At 35.6% G+C, this 17961-nt stretch overlaps 1 protein-coding gene across 1 annotated transcript in view; it reads right to left on the reverse strand.

Moving 5' to 3' along the window:
- The window catches only part of COBLL1 (cordon-bleu WH2 repeat protein like 1), a 163067-nt gene that overhangs the window by 36161 nt on the left and 108945 nt on the right, over nucleotides 1-17961 (reverse strand). The window contains exons 8-12 of the mRNA XM_065880142.1: nucleotides 13813-14014; nucleotides 11673-11901; nucleotides 10834-10872; nucleotides 3723-3820; nucleotides 3375-3611 (exon numbers count right to left, since the gene is read on the reverse strand). Of these exons, the coding sequence (XP_065736214.1) occupies nucleotides 3375-3611; nucleotides 3723-3820; nucleotides 10834-10872; nucleotides 11673-11901; nucleotides 13813-14014 (805 nt within the window). The remainder of the gene's footprint in view (nucleotides 1-3374; nucleotides 3612-3722; nucleotides 3821-10833; nucleotides 10873-11672; nucleotides 11902-13812; nucleotides 14015-17961) is intronic.

Consider the following 17961-nt stretch of genomic DNA (forward strand, 5'->3'; position numbering starts at 1 on the left):
TATAAATGTGGCAGCTTGCCACATTCTTTGTCTTCTGAAGACAAGAAGGGGCAAGACAAGTTAAGTCCTGACCTTCTTACCCTCCTGGCCCTGGATTTCCCTGAGGCATGTTTTTAGCAGAGGGAATGGAAGAAAGGGACAAGGATATATTGTGAAGGGAGACTGAATGAAGGGTTGGTCACTAATTGGATGTGAAAAGAAAAATAAAGAACATCAAAGATGATCTTGAGCTTTTCAATCTGAGAGTGAGGTTGATTTTAAATACGTTGATTTCCAGGTAGTGATGAGTCAATAAGCAACCGTGAGTTCAAACTGCAAGTGGAACAATATTGGGGTCGGAATACAAAGCTGACGTATTCATTTCATAGGGCTGCTGTAACAAATCGCCATGACTGGGCAACTTCAAACAACAGAAGTTTATTCTACCATAGTTATGGAAGCTAGTAGCCTGAAATCAAGGTGTCAGCAGGGCCATATCCCTCAGAAGGCACTGGAGGAGAATCCTTCCTTGCCTCCTCCAGCTTCTGGTGGCTCCTGGCATTCTTTGGCTTGTGGCAGCACTACTGCAGTCTCCGTCTCTGTCATCACATGGCCTACTCCTTTGTGTCTTTGTGCCCATGTCTCCCCTCTTATACCAACACCAGTCATTGGATTTGAGCCCAACTTAAGTCCAGGATTATCTCATCTCTAGATCCTTGACTTGGATGTATCTTTTGGGGGGACACTATTCAAAACACTACAACAAAAAACTCAACAAAGAATAGATGTTTTCTCTGAAAGAGTAAATAGAGGCTAATACCGTGGATTCAGGTACCTCCAAATTTAGAAAATGGGTAAAGGAAGTGGTGGCAAAAAAAAATAGAAGAGAGCTGAGATATAAGAAGAGAATTAGGACCAAGGAAGAGAGAAAGGACTTCCCCGGTGGTCCATTGGTTAAGACTCCATGCTTCTACTGTAGGGGGCACAGGTTCGATCCCTGGTCAGGGAACTAAGATCCCATATGCCACATGGCACAGCCCCCACCCCCCCCCCAAAAAAAAGGAAGAAAGAAAAATCAAGACCGAAGGGTGATCTATTCCATCAAGTATGGCAAAGAACTTAAGAAAATAAGTGCTGGGATGCCCGGGAAGGGAAGAATTCATATGAGCATACACATGTACATGTACACATACCCACAAACACACAATCACAAACAGAACCACAGCTTGTTAAGAATTTTTGTAATGAATAAATTTTAAAAAGTGGTTCTTCAGCTTCACTAGGGAAAAACAAATAATTCCAGGGTCCTACTAAATAATACATCAAAGAACTATCCACATGTCCAGATCAAAGGAAAAAATAACTAGAAAATTATATAAAGATGTCTAGTTTGCCAAAGGCAACATACTAAAAAAAAAAAAAAAAAAATTAGTCCTTAACACGGGGGCATCAACTGGTCATAGAGCAGAGAGTGGGAATCAAAAGAAATGGCTTTTGTCGAGGTCACCGGTAGCATGGCCTAAAATTTTAAGAAGCTGACTGTTAGAAAGACAATGTAGACCTCTTCAGGCTCCCAACACAAAGGACATTTACTGGAATAGATTGGATGAAGTCATCTGGAATAAAGGTTTGTGAGCAGGGGCTAAGATGTATTTCTATATAAAGAAGAAGACAGACTTTGGTAACCACTCATGAGTATGATAAGTTATACTCTTACAGTACAGTTTTATGGTAATTAAAAATATAAAACAATCCTGAAAGTGCTACCTTTTAAATGATTCACTATGAAGAAATGCAAACTAGTTATGGCCACAAAATGAGGTCTCTGGGACCCTGATTTGGTCCCTGCCTCTCTCCTCGCTCAAGCTCTGTTTCTTGCGCATGCCCAGACTTGCCACAGCCCTGACATTCACCGCATCTTTCAACGGGATTCCTCTTGCCTGACTACAGCACTCCCACATGCTTTTTAAGGCTGAATCCAACTACCAAGCAGTTACCCTGGAAAATTCTGTAGTAAATGATTCTATCATTTGAAAAAATAACTATCCTCCTGATGGGCAAGGTGAGATTTTATACCACAACCATTAGACAAGAGACCCTTATAGAAATAAGAAGACAGTTTAATAGATGATTTTCCAAATAACTACCGAGTTCCAACATTTTTTATGCTCATTTCTATCTAATCCAGTTGCTACTTTCTAAAGACACATATGAGAGCTTATCAATTACAATTAAAAACTATAGTTAAAAATTTTCTAAGGTTAAGGAAGTACAGAAATGTTTATTAGTTGGTTGAGAAGTTTTCATTTACTTGAGCATTGAATTTACTAAGCTTCCAAGGGGGAAATAAAACTCTTCAACTAGATACAAGAAAACTTCTCGGTTTCTCAAATACCTCAAAATAAAATTTGCTTTCACAGATACTTAAATCATTTGATTACAAGCAACAAAATATATGGTCTCATGTTCAATCACATTTACTTAAAACTTCGCTTGTAATTCACCTGAATAAAGCAAGGAATGTACAGACTTCATAGGCATGAAAACTTGTTTGCAAATGGATTTCTACAAAACAGCATGCTCCAGGAAAATTTGGGATTAAAGAGAGCAATAGTGAGAATGTTTAAGAAAAAGGTACACCTAGAACAGTGCCTTGAACATAAAAGTATATGATAGTAACTACAATATATGCTATATAAAGACTCTTTTTTATTATAGAGTATTTATGTATCAGGCAGACACAAGGATTTCTCCCCTAAGAATCTCAGAGTCTGGTCAAGACCTGACTATATCTAGTTAGAAACCCACGAATGCAACATAAAAATTTGTTGCTGTTTAAAAAAAAAGTGTTCAAAAATATGTATTTCGGGCTTCCCTGGTGGCGCAGTGGTTGAGAGTCCGCCTGCCGATGCAGGGGACACGGGTTCGTGCCCCGGTCCGGGAAGATCCCACATTCCGCGGAGCGGCTGGGCCCGTGAGCCATGGCCACTGAGCCTGCGTGTCCGGAGCCTGTCTCCGCAGCGGGAGAGGCCACAACAGTGAGAGGCCCGCGTACAGGAGAAAAAAAAAAGTATTTCCATTCCTAATACATGCATCATGCAAGAACCTCCAGTTGGGCCTTAATAAACCACGGCTTTAAGGTTTATGGATGATTTATTTGCTTGTATATAAAAGCTACTTAAAACTGACATATTTATTCTTTACTGTATTGCAGAACTCTACATATAGAATCTCTTCACAGTACCAATGTTATTAGTAACTAGTTATTCATCTTATTACAGATTAGTAACTGTTCCTGTTAGCAGCCTATGTGGGAATGGACAAGTTAGTTAAGAGGAAAAACGGATGGTCCCCTGCCCCGTCCTAAAAATAAAAAACAAAACAAATTTACGTACCTCCTCTGTTTCATCCAGACTTGTGGATTTCACCACACAAGAAGCTGGCCTCTCCTGGATGTGAGCAAGGTCCTGGGGGGCTCTCTGAGACCCTGGCATTGGAGGCAGTGGAGCACGCCTCTTCTTGGGTGCATCCGATGGCAGGGTGTTTGAAATATACTGTTTGGTCATGGTATTGCTCCTCGTAAAAGCTGAACGATGCTTACTTACTAGAGGAGTTGCAGGGGCACTGGCGGTCTAATAAAGAATGAAAAAGCAAAATCTACAGGTAATTCCAAGATGAAAAGCACGTGCACTTAAAAACAGAGTAGAAGAATCTTATAAAATGCTACATAAGAAAATACATACTTGCTCCCGCTTTTTCTTACTGCGTTGAAAAAGGCTGAAAAACCCTTTATTTTCTTTATCCTTCATAAGGTCTAGGTTTTGTGATATTTGGCAGGTCTCTAAAATAGAAGAAAAGCACCTTACTTTTGCTTGAGGGGTTATATGTTCACCTCCGAGGTGAACTATCCCTCAATTACTTTCCCTTGATAACTTTATCTAATGATAACAGCTACTAATTATGCTCTACTATGAACCACGCACTCTGCTCAGCACCTCATATTTTAATTAATTCTCAAAGCAACAAGCAAATTTAGTATTATTGTTCCTGTTCCACAGCAGAGGAAACTGAAGCGACTCAAGAGTCTGTGTTTTATCCATAACTACCAACATTACAGAAATAAAAAGGACACTTCGAATTAAATGAGATATGAAGTTGCTATCATACAGTTTGTCCCTTTGTTGATTTTGAATTATATATTTTGTCTCAGAGCTAAACTATTCTGAAATATTTAATTCTCCAAAACATGATTCATTATAATTACTCAGCACTCTGTTAAATGTTTTAAAAACTTTATTTCTTTAACACAGTGGTCCTGAACTGGTGGTGATTTTGCGCGCACACACACGCACATCCCGCCAAAGACGTTTAACAAAACCTAGGGACAATTTTGGTTGTCACAACTGGGGGAAGGGTGAAGAGAACGTGCTACTGGCATATACTGGGTACAGGCTAGTGATGCTGCTAAACAAACTACAATGCACAAGACAGCCCCCCAGAACAAAGAATTATCTGGCCCAAAATGTCAATAGTGCCGAAATTAAACCACAATTTAAGCAGAATGGCAAACGTCAAACCTCAAAGTTGTATAGGTAACATTTCATCTTCTAAAAAGTGTTTCCTAATGTCAACTGAAAGGGCCAAAAACAATGACAAACTCAGTAGTGCTGAGTCACCCTTGCCCAGACTGTCTCTAAATACCATTTCCCACTGAAAGGGACCATCTCAGGAGCCAACGTGATATGGTTTCTCCTGGCCAAAGTCAGGACAATTTGGGCATCATAAGACTATCTCAATAAATTAAAACATAGCACATACGTTTAATTTCATGAATTCATAATGATACTAAAAAAAACCCTGATTCTCACTGTCCATTGTTTTAAAAATTGATTAAGGGAAAGAATCACACTTTTATCCTGTCTTTTCTGAATGAACTCTATCTAGGTAGACAAATAGCTGACATAGGGAAATCTTCTTTTTTAGAACTATCTCAACTGATAATTAAAGGAATATTTGTAACAGATTATATTTATTTTCTAACTCCTAATTAACCAAGACATTGGCACCGATGTTCTCAGCAGCACTATTCACAATAGCCAAAAGATGCAAACATCTTAAATGTCCATCAACAGATGAACGGATAAAGAAGATGTGGTACATATATACAATGGAATACTACTCGACCATAAAAAGAATGAAACAATGCCATTTGCAGCAACATGGATGGACCTAGAGATTATCATACTAAGTGAAGTAAGTGAGGAAGAGAGAGACAAATACCATATGATATCACTTATATGTGGAATCTAAAATATGACACAAATGAATCCACCAATGAAACAGAAGCAGCCTCACAGACATAGAGAACAGACTTGTGGTTGCTAAGATGGGGGTGGGGAGGGGAAGGGATGGACTGGGAGTTTGGAGTCAGTAGATGCAAACTATTATATATAAAATGGATAAACAACAAGGTCCTACTGTATAGCACAGGGAACTATATTTAATATCTTGTGATAAACCATAATGGAAAAGAATATAAAAAAGAATGTATGTATATGTATCACTGAATCACTTTACTGTACAGCAGATATTAACACAACATTGTAAATCAACTACACTTTAAAAAAAAGACATAAGCAAAGATTATTGATGGCTAACATCAAAAAAAGATAACTTGTTATTACAGGTCTGTTAATGGAAATACACAATACCATCCATGAAATATTCTTAGCAAAAATATCTCACCCAAATCTGATCAAGTCTCTAAATTTAACAATCAATTTACAGGAAGCAGAGGATAAAGAAACATGTAAGTGGCACCACAGGATGCAATCAGCAAAATTCTGAATGTGGGAAACACCATAAGACAAATGACCTGGTTTCTTCAACAGATAAGTTGCAAATTTTAAAGAGAGAGAGACACACAGGAGTAGGGATTTATAAATTTTAAAAAGATTTCTCCTATGAAACACATATGGGTTTTATGGTAAACCACAGTATAATTTCAGTGACACTGGAGACAAAGTACTATATATTGACATTTGTGGGATATATCTGTAGCAGAACTTACAGCTCAATGTAAAGTCTCAAATACATAGCCCTTTCTTAGGAGTAAATATATAGTCTTTTTATTTAAAGGAAATGTTTAAAAAATTAAATAAATTATGACAAAGTAGGAGTTATTCCATGGAAGCAAACATAGTTAACACCAATAAATACATTAATGCAATTTTCCTCAATAAGACACTAAAGTAGAACTATATTTCACAGATTAAAACTTCATAAATCTGACGCTTCAAATATTAAATAAGCACTATGCATGCTATACAATGCTGACAATGCTAACAATTAATAGTAATAGACATGTGGACAGCACTTTGTGGTTAAAGATTTTTTCACAAGCCTAACTCACTCTTTAGAACAATCCTATGAGGTAGGTGTCACAAGTTGTTATCCTGATTTCTTTTTATAAGTTAGGGAATGTAAAGAATTGGAAGTAGATGGTACTATCTCATTACACATCTGAGGCCTTAGTGATGGTGACCAGAAAGTCTGAATAACTTGCACCAAGAAAAACAGACATTAAATAGTAGAACTGAATCCAGTATCCATTTAAAGATGATGTGTAATACCTCTGACTTTTTTTTTTTTAAGAAATGCTACTCTTTCATTTTTTTTTTTTTTTTTTTTTTAAACATCTTTATTGGGGTATAATTGCTTTACAATGGTGTGTTAGTTTCTGCTTTACAACAAAGTGAATCAGCTATACATATACATATGTTCCCATATGTCTTCCCTCTTGCGTCTCCCTCCCTCCCACTCTCCCCATCCCACCCTTCCAGGCTGTCACAAAGCACCGAGCTAATATCCCTGTGCCTTGCGGCTGCTTCCCCCCAGCTATCTACCTTACTACGTTTGTTAGTGTGTATATGTCCATGACTCTCTCTCGCCCTGTCAAAACTCACCCTTCCCCCTCCCCATATCCTTAAGTCCGTTCTCCAGTAGGTCTGCGTCTTTATTCCTATCTTACCCCTAGGTTCTTCATGACATTTTTTTCCCTTAAATTCCATATATATGTGTTAGCATACGGTATTTGTCTTTTTCTTTCTGACTTACTTCACTCTGTATGACAGATTCTAGGTCTATCCATCTCATTACAAATAGCTCAATTTCATTTCTTTTTAAGGCTGAGTAATATTCCATTGTGTATATGTGCCACATCTTCTTTATCCATTCATCCGATGATGGGCGCTTAGGTTGTTTCCATGTCCTGGCTATTGTAAATAGAGCTGCAATGAACATTTTGGTACATGACTCTCTTTGAATTTTGGTTTTCTCAGGGTATATGCCAAGTAGTGGGATTGCTGGGTCATATGGTAATTCTATTTGTAGTTTTTTAAGGAACCTCCATAGTGTTCTCCACAGTGGCTGAACCAATTCACATTCCCACCAGCAGTGCAAGAGTGTCCCCTTTTCTCCACACCCTCTCCAGCATTTATTGTTTGTAGATTTTTTGATGATGGCCATTCTGACTGGTGTGAGATGATATCTCATTGTAGTTTTGATTTGCATTTCTCTAATGATTAATGATGTTGAGCATTCTTTCATGTGTTTGTTGGCATTCTGTATATCTTCTTTGGAGAAATGTCTATTTAGGTCTTCTGCCCATTTTTGGATGGGGTTGTTTGTTTTTTTGTTATTGAGCTGCATGAGCTGCTTGTAAATTTTGGAGATTAATCCTTTGTCAGTTGCTTCATTTGCAAATGTTTTCTCCCATTCTGAGGGTTGTCTTTTGGTCTTGGTTATGGTTTCCTTTGCTGTGCAAAAGCTTTGAAGTTTCATTAGGTCCCATTTGTTTATTTTTGTTTTTATTTCCATTACTCTAGGAGGTGGGTCAGAAAGGATCTTGCTGTGATTTATGTCATAGAGTGTTCTTCCTATGTTTTCTTCTAAGAGTTTGATAGTTTCTGGCCTTACATTTAGGTCTTTAATCCATTTTGAGCTTATTTTTGTGTATGGTGTTAGGCAGTGATCTAATCTCATACTTTTACATGTACCTGTCCAGTTTTCCCAGCACCATTTATTGAAGAGGCTGTCCTTTCTCCACTGTACATTCCTGCCTCCTTTATCAAAGATAAGGTGTCCATATGTGCGTGGGTTTACCTCTGGGCTTTCTATCCTGTTCCACTGATCTATCTTTCTGTTTTTGTGCCAGTACCATACTGTCTTGATTACTGTTGCTTTGTAATATAGTCTGAAGTCAGGGAGCCTTATTCCTCCAGCTCCTTTTTTCGTTCTAAAGATTGCTTTGGCTATTCGGGGTCTTTTGTGTTTCCATACAAATTGCGAAATTTTTTGTTCTAGTTCTGTGAAAAACGCCAGTGGTAGTTTGATAGGGATTGCATTGAATCTGTAGATTGCTTTGGGTAGTAGAGTCATTTTCACAATGTTGATTCTTCCCATCCAAGAACATGGTATATCTCTCCATCTATTTGTATCATCTTTAATTTCTTTCATCAGTGTCTTATAATTTTCTGCATACAGGTCTTTCGTATCCTTAGGTAGGTTTATTCCTATACTCTTTCATTTTAAGATAGACTCCTCCATTAATTGAATGTAGATATACAATTAAATTTAGTTGGAACAGTAAATAGAAAGTTCACATGGTGGTGCAGTACAATAATTATAACCAGAGTACTCATGTAGTTATTTTTGGTAAAGCAATTTCCAGGCATCTGGGCATCCTCTACTCTGGTTAACTCCTAAGTCTTCACCTAAAGCTCACTTTCAGGGATCACTACAAGTCAGAGTTAAACACTAAGACAAGGAGTTGAGCTTACTTAGAAAAGCAACTCAAATACTGTAGTTTCCTATTTCCCAAAGAGAGGCTGTAAATAATTGCACACAAAGTTCTAAGCCTTCTGATAATATCGGACAAAATAAGGAGGCAGGAGCATTTACAACATTTGGATTGACCCTGTAGATTTTGACACTGTAAAAGGAGCTTTTTTTACATTTTCCTGTTACAATCTCTTAAGATTATGTTCACAACATTTAATACTCTGCATAAACCACATACTTTTTTTTAGCTGGAGGGGATATTAGAAATCAATGCATTCAACACCTTCAAACTGAGGCCAACAAGATTATGGAATTTGCTTTCGGTTATGTATGTAGAGACTGGCAAAGTTAGAAGCAAAAGCCAAGTACAAGTAACAGAATGCTGTTGCTGGAAGAACCAGAGGACACTTTTTCCTACCTCTAGATTATTATAGAAGTGGAAGGTGAGATCCACACAAATAAAGCATTTGCCCTATCAGTTTGCCAATGAGCTTGAAAGCTAATGTAGTGTCAGAATTAACATGCCTATCTTCTGATTATTAGCCAGTATATACTTTACAAACATAAGAATTTTCAACTCCTTTGATTAGGCTAGTCTTCATGACAGCCGCTAAAAATAATCACACTATTACTGATGTGGGCTTAATTCTTGGAATTGCGAGGCTCATTGTGTTATAAAAAAAATTGGAAGTGGTAAAGAAAGAAGATTCCAATAATCCAATAATGTATAATGTGTACACTTTATTGTTTTTTTTAGTAGGGGGTAATTATTATAGTAATCAATTATCTGAGCCTATCCTTTTTTAATGGGGAAACAGATTTCCAGACTTTATTATTAACGGCTAATTTTTTTTTTTTTTTTTTTTTTTTTTTTGTGGTACGCGGGCCTCTCACTGCCGTGGCCTCTCCCATTGCAGAGCACAGGCTCCGGACGCGCAGGCCCAGCGGCCACGGCTCACGGGCCCAGCCGCTCCGCGGCATGTGGGATTCTCCCAGACCGGGGCACGAACCCATGTCCCCTGCATCGGCAGGCGGACTCTCAACCACTGCGCCACCAGGGAAGCCCCTAACGGCTAATTTTTAATAAAGTTTTCCTCTATGAAAGTAATACATTTCCATTAAAAAATTCTATAATATAAAGAAAAGAAGGATATATATAAAATAGACCTACTGTATAGCACAGGGAACTCTACTCAGTACTCTGTAATGACCTATATGGGAAAAGAATCTAAAAAAGAGTGGATATATGTATAACTGATTCACTTTGCTGTACACCTGAAACTAACACAACCTTGTAAATCAAAATTTTTTTTAAATAAAGTAAACTTTAAAAAAAAATAAAGAAAAGGAGGATGACAAAAATTCACCCATCGCCCTACCACCTAAAGGTATCAACTCTTAAATTTTTTGTATTTCTTTTCAGAAATTTCATGTAAAAGCTTTTTTTTAAAACATACTGTATTAAACATTTAAAAAGCTTTAAAAGCTGATTTTAGCATAAGCACTTTCCATGTTATTACAAAATATTCACAAACAATTTAATGGTTGCAAACATTTCCTATGATGAATATACCCTTATAATTCTGAATAACTGTTTCAAAAGAAATAATCTGAGACTCTTCCATGGAACCACCAAGTTATCAGTATATGTACACAATAAAGATCATAGCAACATCATTTTCTGTCTGAGAGTCAAGAATATGTTTTTGTTATTCTTAAGATGATATTAATTTTCAAACAATTATTGAAATGTAATTACTGAAATTAAATTCAGAAATCAAGGTAGGGGGCTTTAAACTATTTTTCAGGAAATAAAAACCAAAGACTTTCTAAATTAAAATCTTTTACAGAATGTACATATTAGTAATGATAAGAAAACAGGTAAAATTAGCAGCTTGTTTTCAATTTACCCAATAGAAATAGAGATTTCATATTATAATCTTGTTTTCAATTTACCCAATAGAAATAGAGATTTCATATTATAATCTGTTTCTACTGATTCATGTGTCTTACCTTGTAAAGATGACTTATTGAAGGCAGTAACAGAAGTGGCTACAGAAGGAGGGGGTAAAAGAGGGTAAATTGGCTGAAAAGATAATGTTTGTTCAAGTATAAAACATCACTGAGTTGAAATAGTCATTTATGGATTATTTAAAGCCACAATCTCAGGATAAAGTTTGAAGTTCTCTATACACAGAGGATGTAAGTAATCATTCTTCACTAAACTTTTATTTCTCCTAATAAAACAGATTTGTGTTGAATAAACTTTCATTTACCTATCAGACATCATAGAAACCAACATTATCTAAAATCTCCAAATTTTAATACATTATTTCTATAGATTTACACTCTAAGCTATTCCTATTTAGAAGATTTTTGTAAGTAGACGGATTCATTTTATAAGCCAGTTGATTTTGGGTGCTGAACTTAGAAAAAAGTTTGTCAAGAAACTCCCCAATTTGAAAGATAATTAAGACTCAGACAAATCCATGGCGAGTCTATTGTAATTCACACTTCTTTAGAACAACGACTTTACATGTAAACTTTAATTTTCTGTTTAAATCTTAAAACCACAAAGAATTAAGTTAAATTACAGCCCAAATATTCATAGGTAGATGGAAAGGTGTAAGATGTGGATGACAGCTAAGAAAGACATGTTTTTATTCCAATTTGAATAACTGAACTCAAGTTAAATTTTACTACATTTAGTTTTCTCTTCTTATTCCCAGTGACATGTAGTGACTTTACTACAGGATCCATTAACGTGCCATTATGAACTTGAGAACACTTACACATAAACACAAAACATGCACATATATGCACCAAATGAATAACATGAAAAGTCTACTTACCTCTGCTGACATCCATGGCATATAATTCTCTTAGTCCCAGCTCATTAAGAGATTTTGTCAAGTCGAGGGGCTCCTGAGACTGATAGTCCTTCAATAATAGTGTATGTAATGGATCAAACTCACATTTGCTGCATATAACAGGGGCAAGTTCTTCAAGTGGTGCATGTGGGCTAACTCTCACTATCGTCTTCTGCGTTTTCTTAAAATTGATCACTACTCTCACAGTTTTCTGAAACACAGATTAAAGCCAGAGTTATACCATGATTTACTGAAACAAACTTTCTACAATGACATCTAGAACAATGAGATAATCTACAATTATATATTGGTATGATAAACAGTGTTTTTCTACTTTGTTGTAAAATTTTCTTTTTGATTAATGTTACTTCCTAAATCCAAACCAGATTCTTAGAAATAGTTTGCTTATTAAGTAATCTAGATTAAATTCATAACTCTTGTAAAGTATTAAGTAGATTTAAATCCAAAAAGAAACATAAAAGCCTCATATCTAGTCCTACAGATGTTTTTGCTTTATTCCATATAATATTTACTTTATAATTAGCAAACAGGGCTTCCCTGGTGGCGCAGTGGTTGACAGTCCGCCTGCCGATGGAGGGGACACAGGTTCGTGCCCCGGTCTGGGAAGATCCCACATGCCGCGGAGCGGCTGGGCCTGTGAGCCATGGCCGCTGAGCCTGCGCGTCTGGAGCCTGTGCTCCGCAACGGGAGAGGCCACAACAGTGAGAGGCCCGCGAACCCAAAAAACAAACCAAAAAAAACAACAACAAAAAAACAAAATTAGCAAACATACATAATAATAGAATTATATATGTTTTATTCTATTGTTTTTAGTTGAGAAATATTTATCTTTCTAATGGTCAGTTGTCTCAATGAAAAAAACAGGGATATTTTAATTAAGACATTAACATTTTTGAACTTCTCTTATTTGAGGTAAGATAAACGAGTTAATCCATTATAAAGAGCTTAACACAGTGTCTGGCCCATTGTAAATTATCAATAAGTAAACATTAACTATTGTGACTACCTATTGTTGTCACTATTATTATTACTACTTTGGTTAATTTTAATATATTAGTAAAGAATATTACAATAGTCATTTAAATATTTAATACTGCTAATTCAAAATTATTGAGAAGATTTTAAGCTTCTCCACATTTTAATGTAACAATTAAATTCTATATGTAAATGGAATTTAGAAACATGTGACCATCTTAAGTGAAACCTACAGATTGCAGATCTTCAAAGTTTAACATGTATTCATAAAACTAAAATACCATATATAGTCCCATGTTATAGCATAAATAATACTATTTCCATTTAGATAAGTAGCATGTATATCTTGCTAGAAAATAGCCCAGTATCCTGGTGAATATTTAATATTCATATTTTATAGAAAGCAGCTGTTTTAGTATTGTCCAAAAAAGTTAACTTTTTGAAGAAAATATGAGAATGTATTACTCAAGTCATATGTAGATGAACTACTAATTTAATATGTAAACCTTTATATATTTTGTGAAGTTAAAAATGGTTAATATCATTCCTAATGAAAGAGTATTTCTAGAAACCCATAAACTTCTACCCCTGTTGCTTACAGAAAAAGAACAATTTTATAAATAAAGGAGAATTGATGATATTAGAATCACTGTGGTTAAAACGTTTTGCTTAAAATTCATACATCACAGAAAACGGAGCCATCATGTAGCTCAAATTAACAATAATTTAAATAAATTACAACTATGGCTTACCAAAGCCGAAAAAATTATTTTAATAAATTCTTAAAGGAATTTGTATTAAAAGAGTATAAAACCTTTTTTTAATATAAACGTTTTAAAAGAGTAGCTTAAAATATAGTAATAATTGTCAGATTCTGATACTATCATATAGATCACTTTAGAGCATCTAAAATCTGAAGTATTCCCCAAATTCTAGTTAATCCAAGGATAAACAACGAAGTGAATTGTAAACAAAGTGGCCCAGGAAAACACAATAGCCATGTTTACGTCGAATTTGACCAGGAAAGGCAATTTTATTTCATTTGCAATGAGCTGCAGATAATGACTAAAAAAATCAACTTAGTATTTTAGCTGTGAGACACCAAAATTTACAGTGAAAATCTTACCTCTGGTATTATAGGTGTAGGTTTTTTCTTATCCAAAATTTTTGGCTTTAAAATTACTTTTTCTACCTCCAACATTCCTATTGGTGTGTTTGGCTTAAATTTAATGGGGTTCTTTTCAGCTGACAGCAGATCAATTGTGTGACTTGATGGATTTAAGTGATACTGTGCACAGAGGAATATCAACAAGTCCATCATAGGTTTACTGTAAAACAAGAGTAATACTGATCATAGAACAATTTCATTAACTGTTAAATTTATTGTTTCAAGCTTTTTTCCTAGGGCCTCTTGTCCTCAGTAGATAAAACAAGGCTGCAAAATACTATGTGTGAAAGCAGCTGAAAAATCTAACTACAAGCTATTTAAGCAGACAAAATTATAATAGTTTAAAACCTCTGAATAGTATTCAAGAGAGCTTGGATCCTTGTGTTGGTTTAAAACTTCTGTATATTTTATCTGCCAACTTGTCTTCATATCATAGATTTCAGTAGAAGGAAAAGCCCTTCCTTATCCAAAAGCAGTCACTTGGTTTAGCAGATGCTCCTTTACAATGTCATTTGGAATATGAGCAATCTTTAGCTTATAAACTGGTTCTCATAAGCATGAAGTATTATCACCCTTTGGGCTTTAGAAAGCATAGAAAGAATCTACATGAGGAAGCCCACAAATCCTAAAGAAGAGTGTCGTACAGATTTCTTAATTCATTCAAACAGCATTTAATATTTTCTAGGCACTGGAGACATAGTACAACTGTTATAGCATACCTTCTCTCGTAGATCTAATACTCTGCTAGATGGACTAGACCAAATGTCAGCAAACTACAGTCTGCAGGTCAAAGAGGGCCCACAGCCTGTTTTTTATAAATAAAGGTTTACTGGCACACAGCCATGCTCATTTGTTTACATAATATCTAGGGCTACTTTTGTGTTACAATGGCAGATTTGAGTAGATGTGACTGAAACTGTACGGCCCACAAAACCTAATATTTTTACTATCTGGGTCTTGACAGAAAAAGTTTATGGACTCTTATGCTAGACAATGAAAAAATAACCAAGTAAATGTATGAGATAATTTTAAATAGTGATTAAGTGTTAAACACTAATGGTAATACATAACCTATCTCTATAGGGAATTGTTAATCCAACTTGAGATTCAGAGACACTTCTTAATTTTTTGCTTCGGTTTCCGCAGACTCCAACTGTTGACACAGACTTTTGTTTCCATTCACAGCATCAACAGAACAGTGTGGTCTCCAATTCTTTTTCTTTCTTTTTTTTTAACATCTTTAATGTAATATAATTGCTTTACAATGGTGTGTTAGTTTCTGCTCCAATTCTTTCTTAACTGTCAGCCTTTAAGGAAAGCACGCCAAAAAATCTTTTGTATTATGTGCTTTCCTCAAACACCTGGAGATCCTAAGCTATTAGATTGTATTTAAGACTGCGGCACTAAAACACTGTGTAAAAGTCCTATTTTCATGAACTGAGGTATATAGGTTGATGGGCTTCATTTGAGGGTAATCAGGTGGGCAGCTATTTTTTTTTCCAATGGGAGGTATAACTATCAATAAAAAATAATTCTCCAATTTCTTGAGTAGATATATGAACCCAGCTACCAGCTTTTTAGAAAGTTGACAGGGAAATGAGGCTAAAAATCTCACTGTTCAGCATGCTATTTTTAATTTAGTAATCTGTTTTCATATGCACCTCATTCCCAGTCTCCTAAGTGGAACTCCCAGGTATGTAGCCTCTCTGGTTCAACATTCAGACAGGCAGTGTCCTGCTGGGGAAGGATTAGTTGTCTGGCACTGTGTGGTCTTGAGGTCAAACACTTTATATAGATTTTCAAACCATCCCCTGGATTCAGACCCTACCTCACCCTCACCTTCTACGGTTGTTGCCCATTCTTAAGCCATTCCAGTTGATTTGGGAAAAAGAGGTATATTTCATAATAGTACACTCACCTCCCTTCTCTCTCCCACATACAAGTTGTACCCATTATACATATACCAACAAAAATAAATAAATAAAAGACTAAGTCCCTCAGTAAAAAAATGTTCTCTGGAATATGTTTCAATACCCAAAATACATTTCCCATATCTTTATTAAATGCTTGCACAGTAATATTTAGGAGTTTTATGTCCTTCTCTTGAGCTATCTAGTATGTTCATACATAAATTTTCTATAATTTCCCGAATTTTGGCTTTGGATAGTACATATTTAATTTCATTGAGAGAAAAACTAGCATAATGGTATTGTTGAAGTTCATTTTTTCGTAACATAGTACTCTATGATAGCAATTTGATTCTACGTACCGATTCTAGATTTGGAAAATGGTACTTCTTTCCCTGATAGTAAATAAACTTAAGAAGGATTAGGTAATGCCTAGAAAAATACAATATAATTACAAATACAGTTAAGCTGGAAGAGGAGAGAATTTTCACTGCCAACTAAATGGAGAGCTGTCCACTGTGGTCTATGAGTAAATGGTGCTACGTTCAGATTATATTTCTCTTTCTCTATATATATAAATGTGCCAACTAATTCATGGAAAAATTCTAAACTTTACACTTCAAACATCTTTTACTTTCTTAAATGTACAGTTCTTTAGAGTCTCTGCTGGAAATATACACTAAAAGTTAACAAGACAAAAATAGTGATTAAAGTTTTGTTTTGTTAATCCCTATTTTTGTGCTACCATTTTTTCATCCCTTTATGTACAAACATATAAACCTTTAAGGAAAAAGATACTTAAAAATTTTTTAAAGATAATAACAATTTGACTCTTATTTAAACCTTCTGATATGCCTTAATGAATTACTGTATTTCTATCTGTGATATATAAATTTTCTAATTTAATAAAGGTGATGGATAATGGGCCAAGAATATTATAATTATGGCCTATTCCTTTAGTCAATATGGTCATCTATAATCTTTGCACACTACAGTATATATAGTATACTATACTATACTTTTTTTGTAGCCAAAACGTTGCATGCTGACTAGAACCTTTGAACTCACTGCCTAAATGTCTTCTAATAAACGACTCTTGGAAAGGCAAGTCAAAGTTACAGATCTTCTTTATAACCTTATTCTCTCATTCTATAATTACAGGTTCAACTTTTTATTCAATAATTCCAGAAGCCAATTTTGTCTGGAAAATATTCCTATTCCCAGGCAGATAAATGCAAAAGACCAGAAAGTTCTCTAACAGACAAAAATACAGATGGGGACTTAATACTGCCTATGATAATGATATTTCAAATTTCTGGGGAAAGAACTGAACGTTCAGTAACTAGTATTGGGAAAAATCTGATGGAAAAAAAGCTATGTATCTACCTTATTCCTTACACTAGAGTAAGCCCAAGTGGACCAGCTATATAAATATGAGAATATAATTCTGGGCAGGGGGAAGTGGGGGAACCAAAAAGAAATCCATCTTCATGTAGTTTATGTTCTAGAACAGGGCTGTCCAACAGAACTTTCGGCAATGATAGAAATGCTCTGTATCTGTCCTGTCCAATACTGTGGCCACTCACTGCATGTAGCTACTGAGCATCTGAAATACATTGAGCCAGTGGACTAACAAACTGAATTTTTCATTTCACTTAAATTTAAATAGTTTAAACACACATGTGGTGAGTGGCCACTGTATTGGACAGAGTCGCTCTAGTGCACTGATTCTCAAGTGTGATTCACAAATCAGCAGCATCAGTGTTGCTGGGAACTTGTTAGAATTGCAAATTCTCAAGCCCCAGTCCAGATCATTGAATCGGAGACTCTGGGGTTGAGGCACGGGAATACATGCTTTGACAAGCACTCCAGCTGATTCTGACACATACTATAGTTTTCAAACCAGTGATCTGGAGAGAAGAGGATAAAGAAACAAGTAAATTATATAGTATACCAGATAATGATAAATGCCATGATGAAAGTAAGATAAGGAAGGAGATTAGAAAATGTCCTAACTGAAAAAATGACATTGGAAAAGAGACCTGAATGGAATGGGATACTGGGGAAAGAGTGTTCCAGGCATAGTTGACAAGTGCAAAGGCTCTGAGGCAGAAGTGTGCTCCACATGTTTAAAGAAAAACAGAAACCAGCCTGCTGGGGTAAAAATAGACATGATATCAGAGTGATTTTCTTATAGATC

Source organism: Phocoena phocoena, chromosome 7 (genome assembly GCF_963924675.1).
Source record: "Phocoena phocoena chromosome 7, mPhoPho1.1, whole genome shotgun sequence".
Taxonomy (NCBI): Eukaryota; Metazoa; Chordata; class Mammalia; order Artiodactyla; family Phocoenidae; genus Phocoena; species Phocoena phocoena.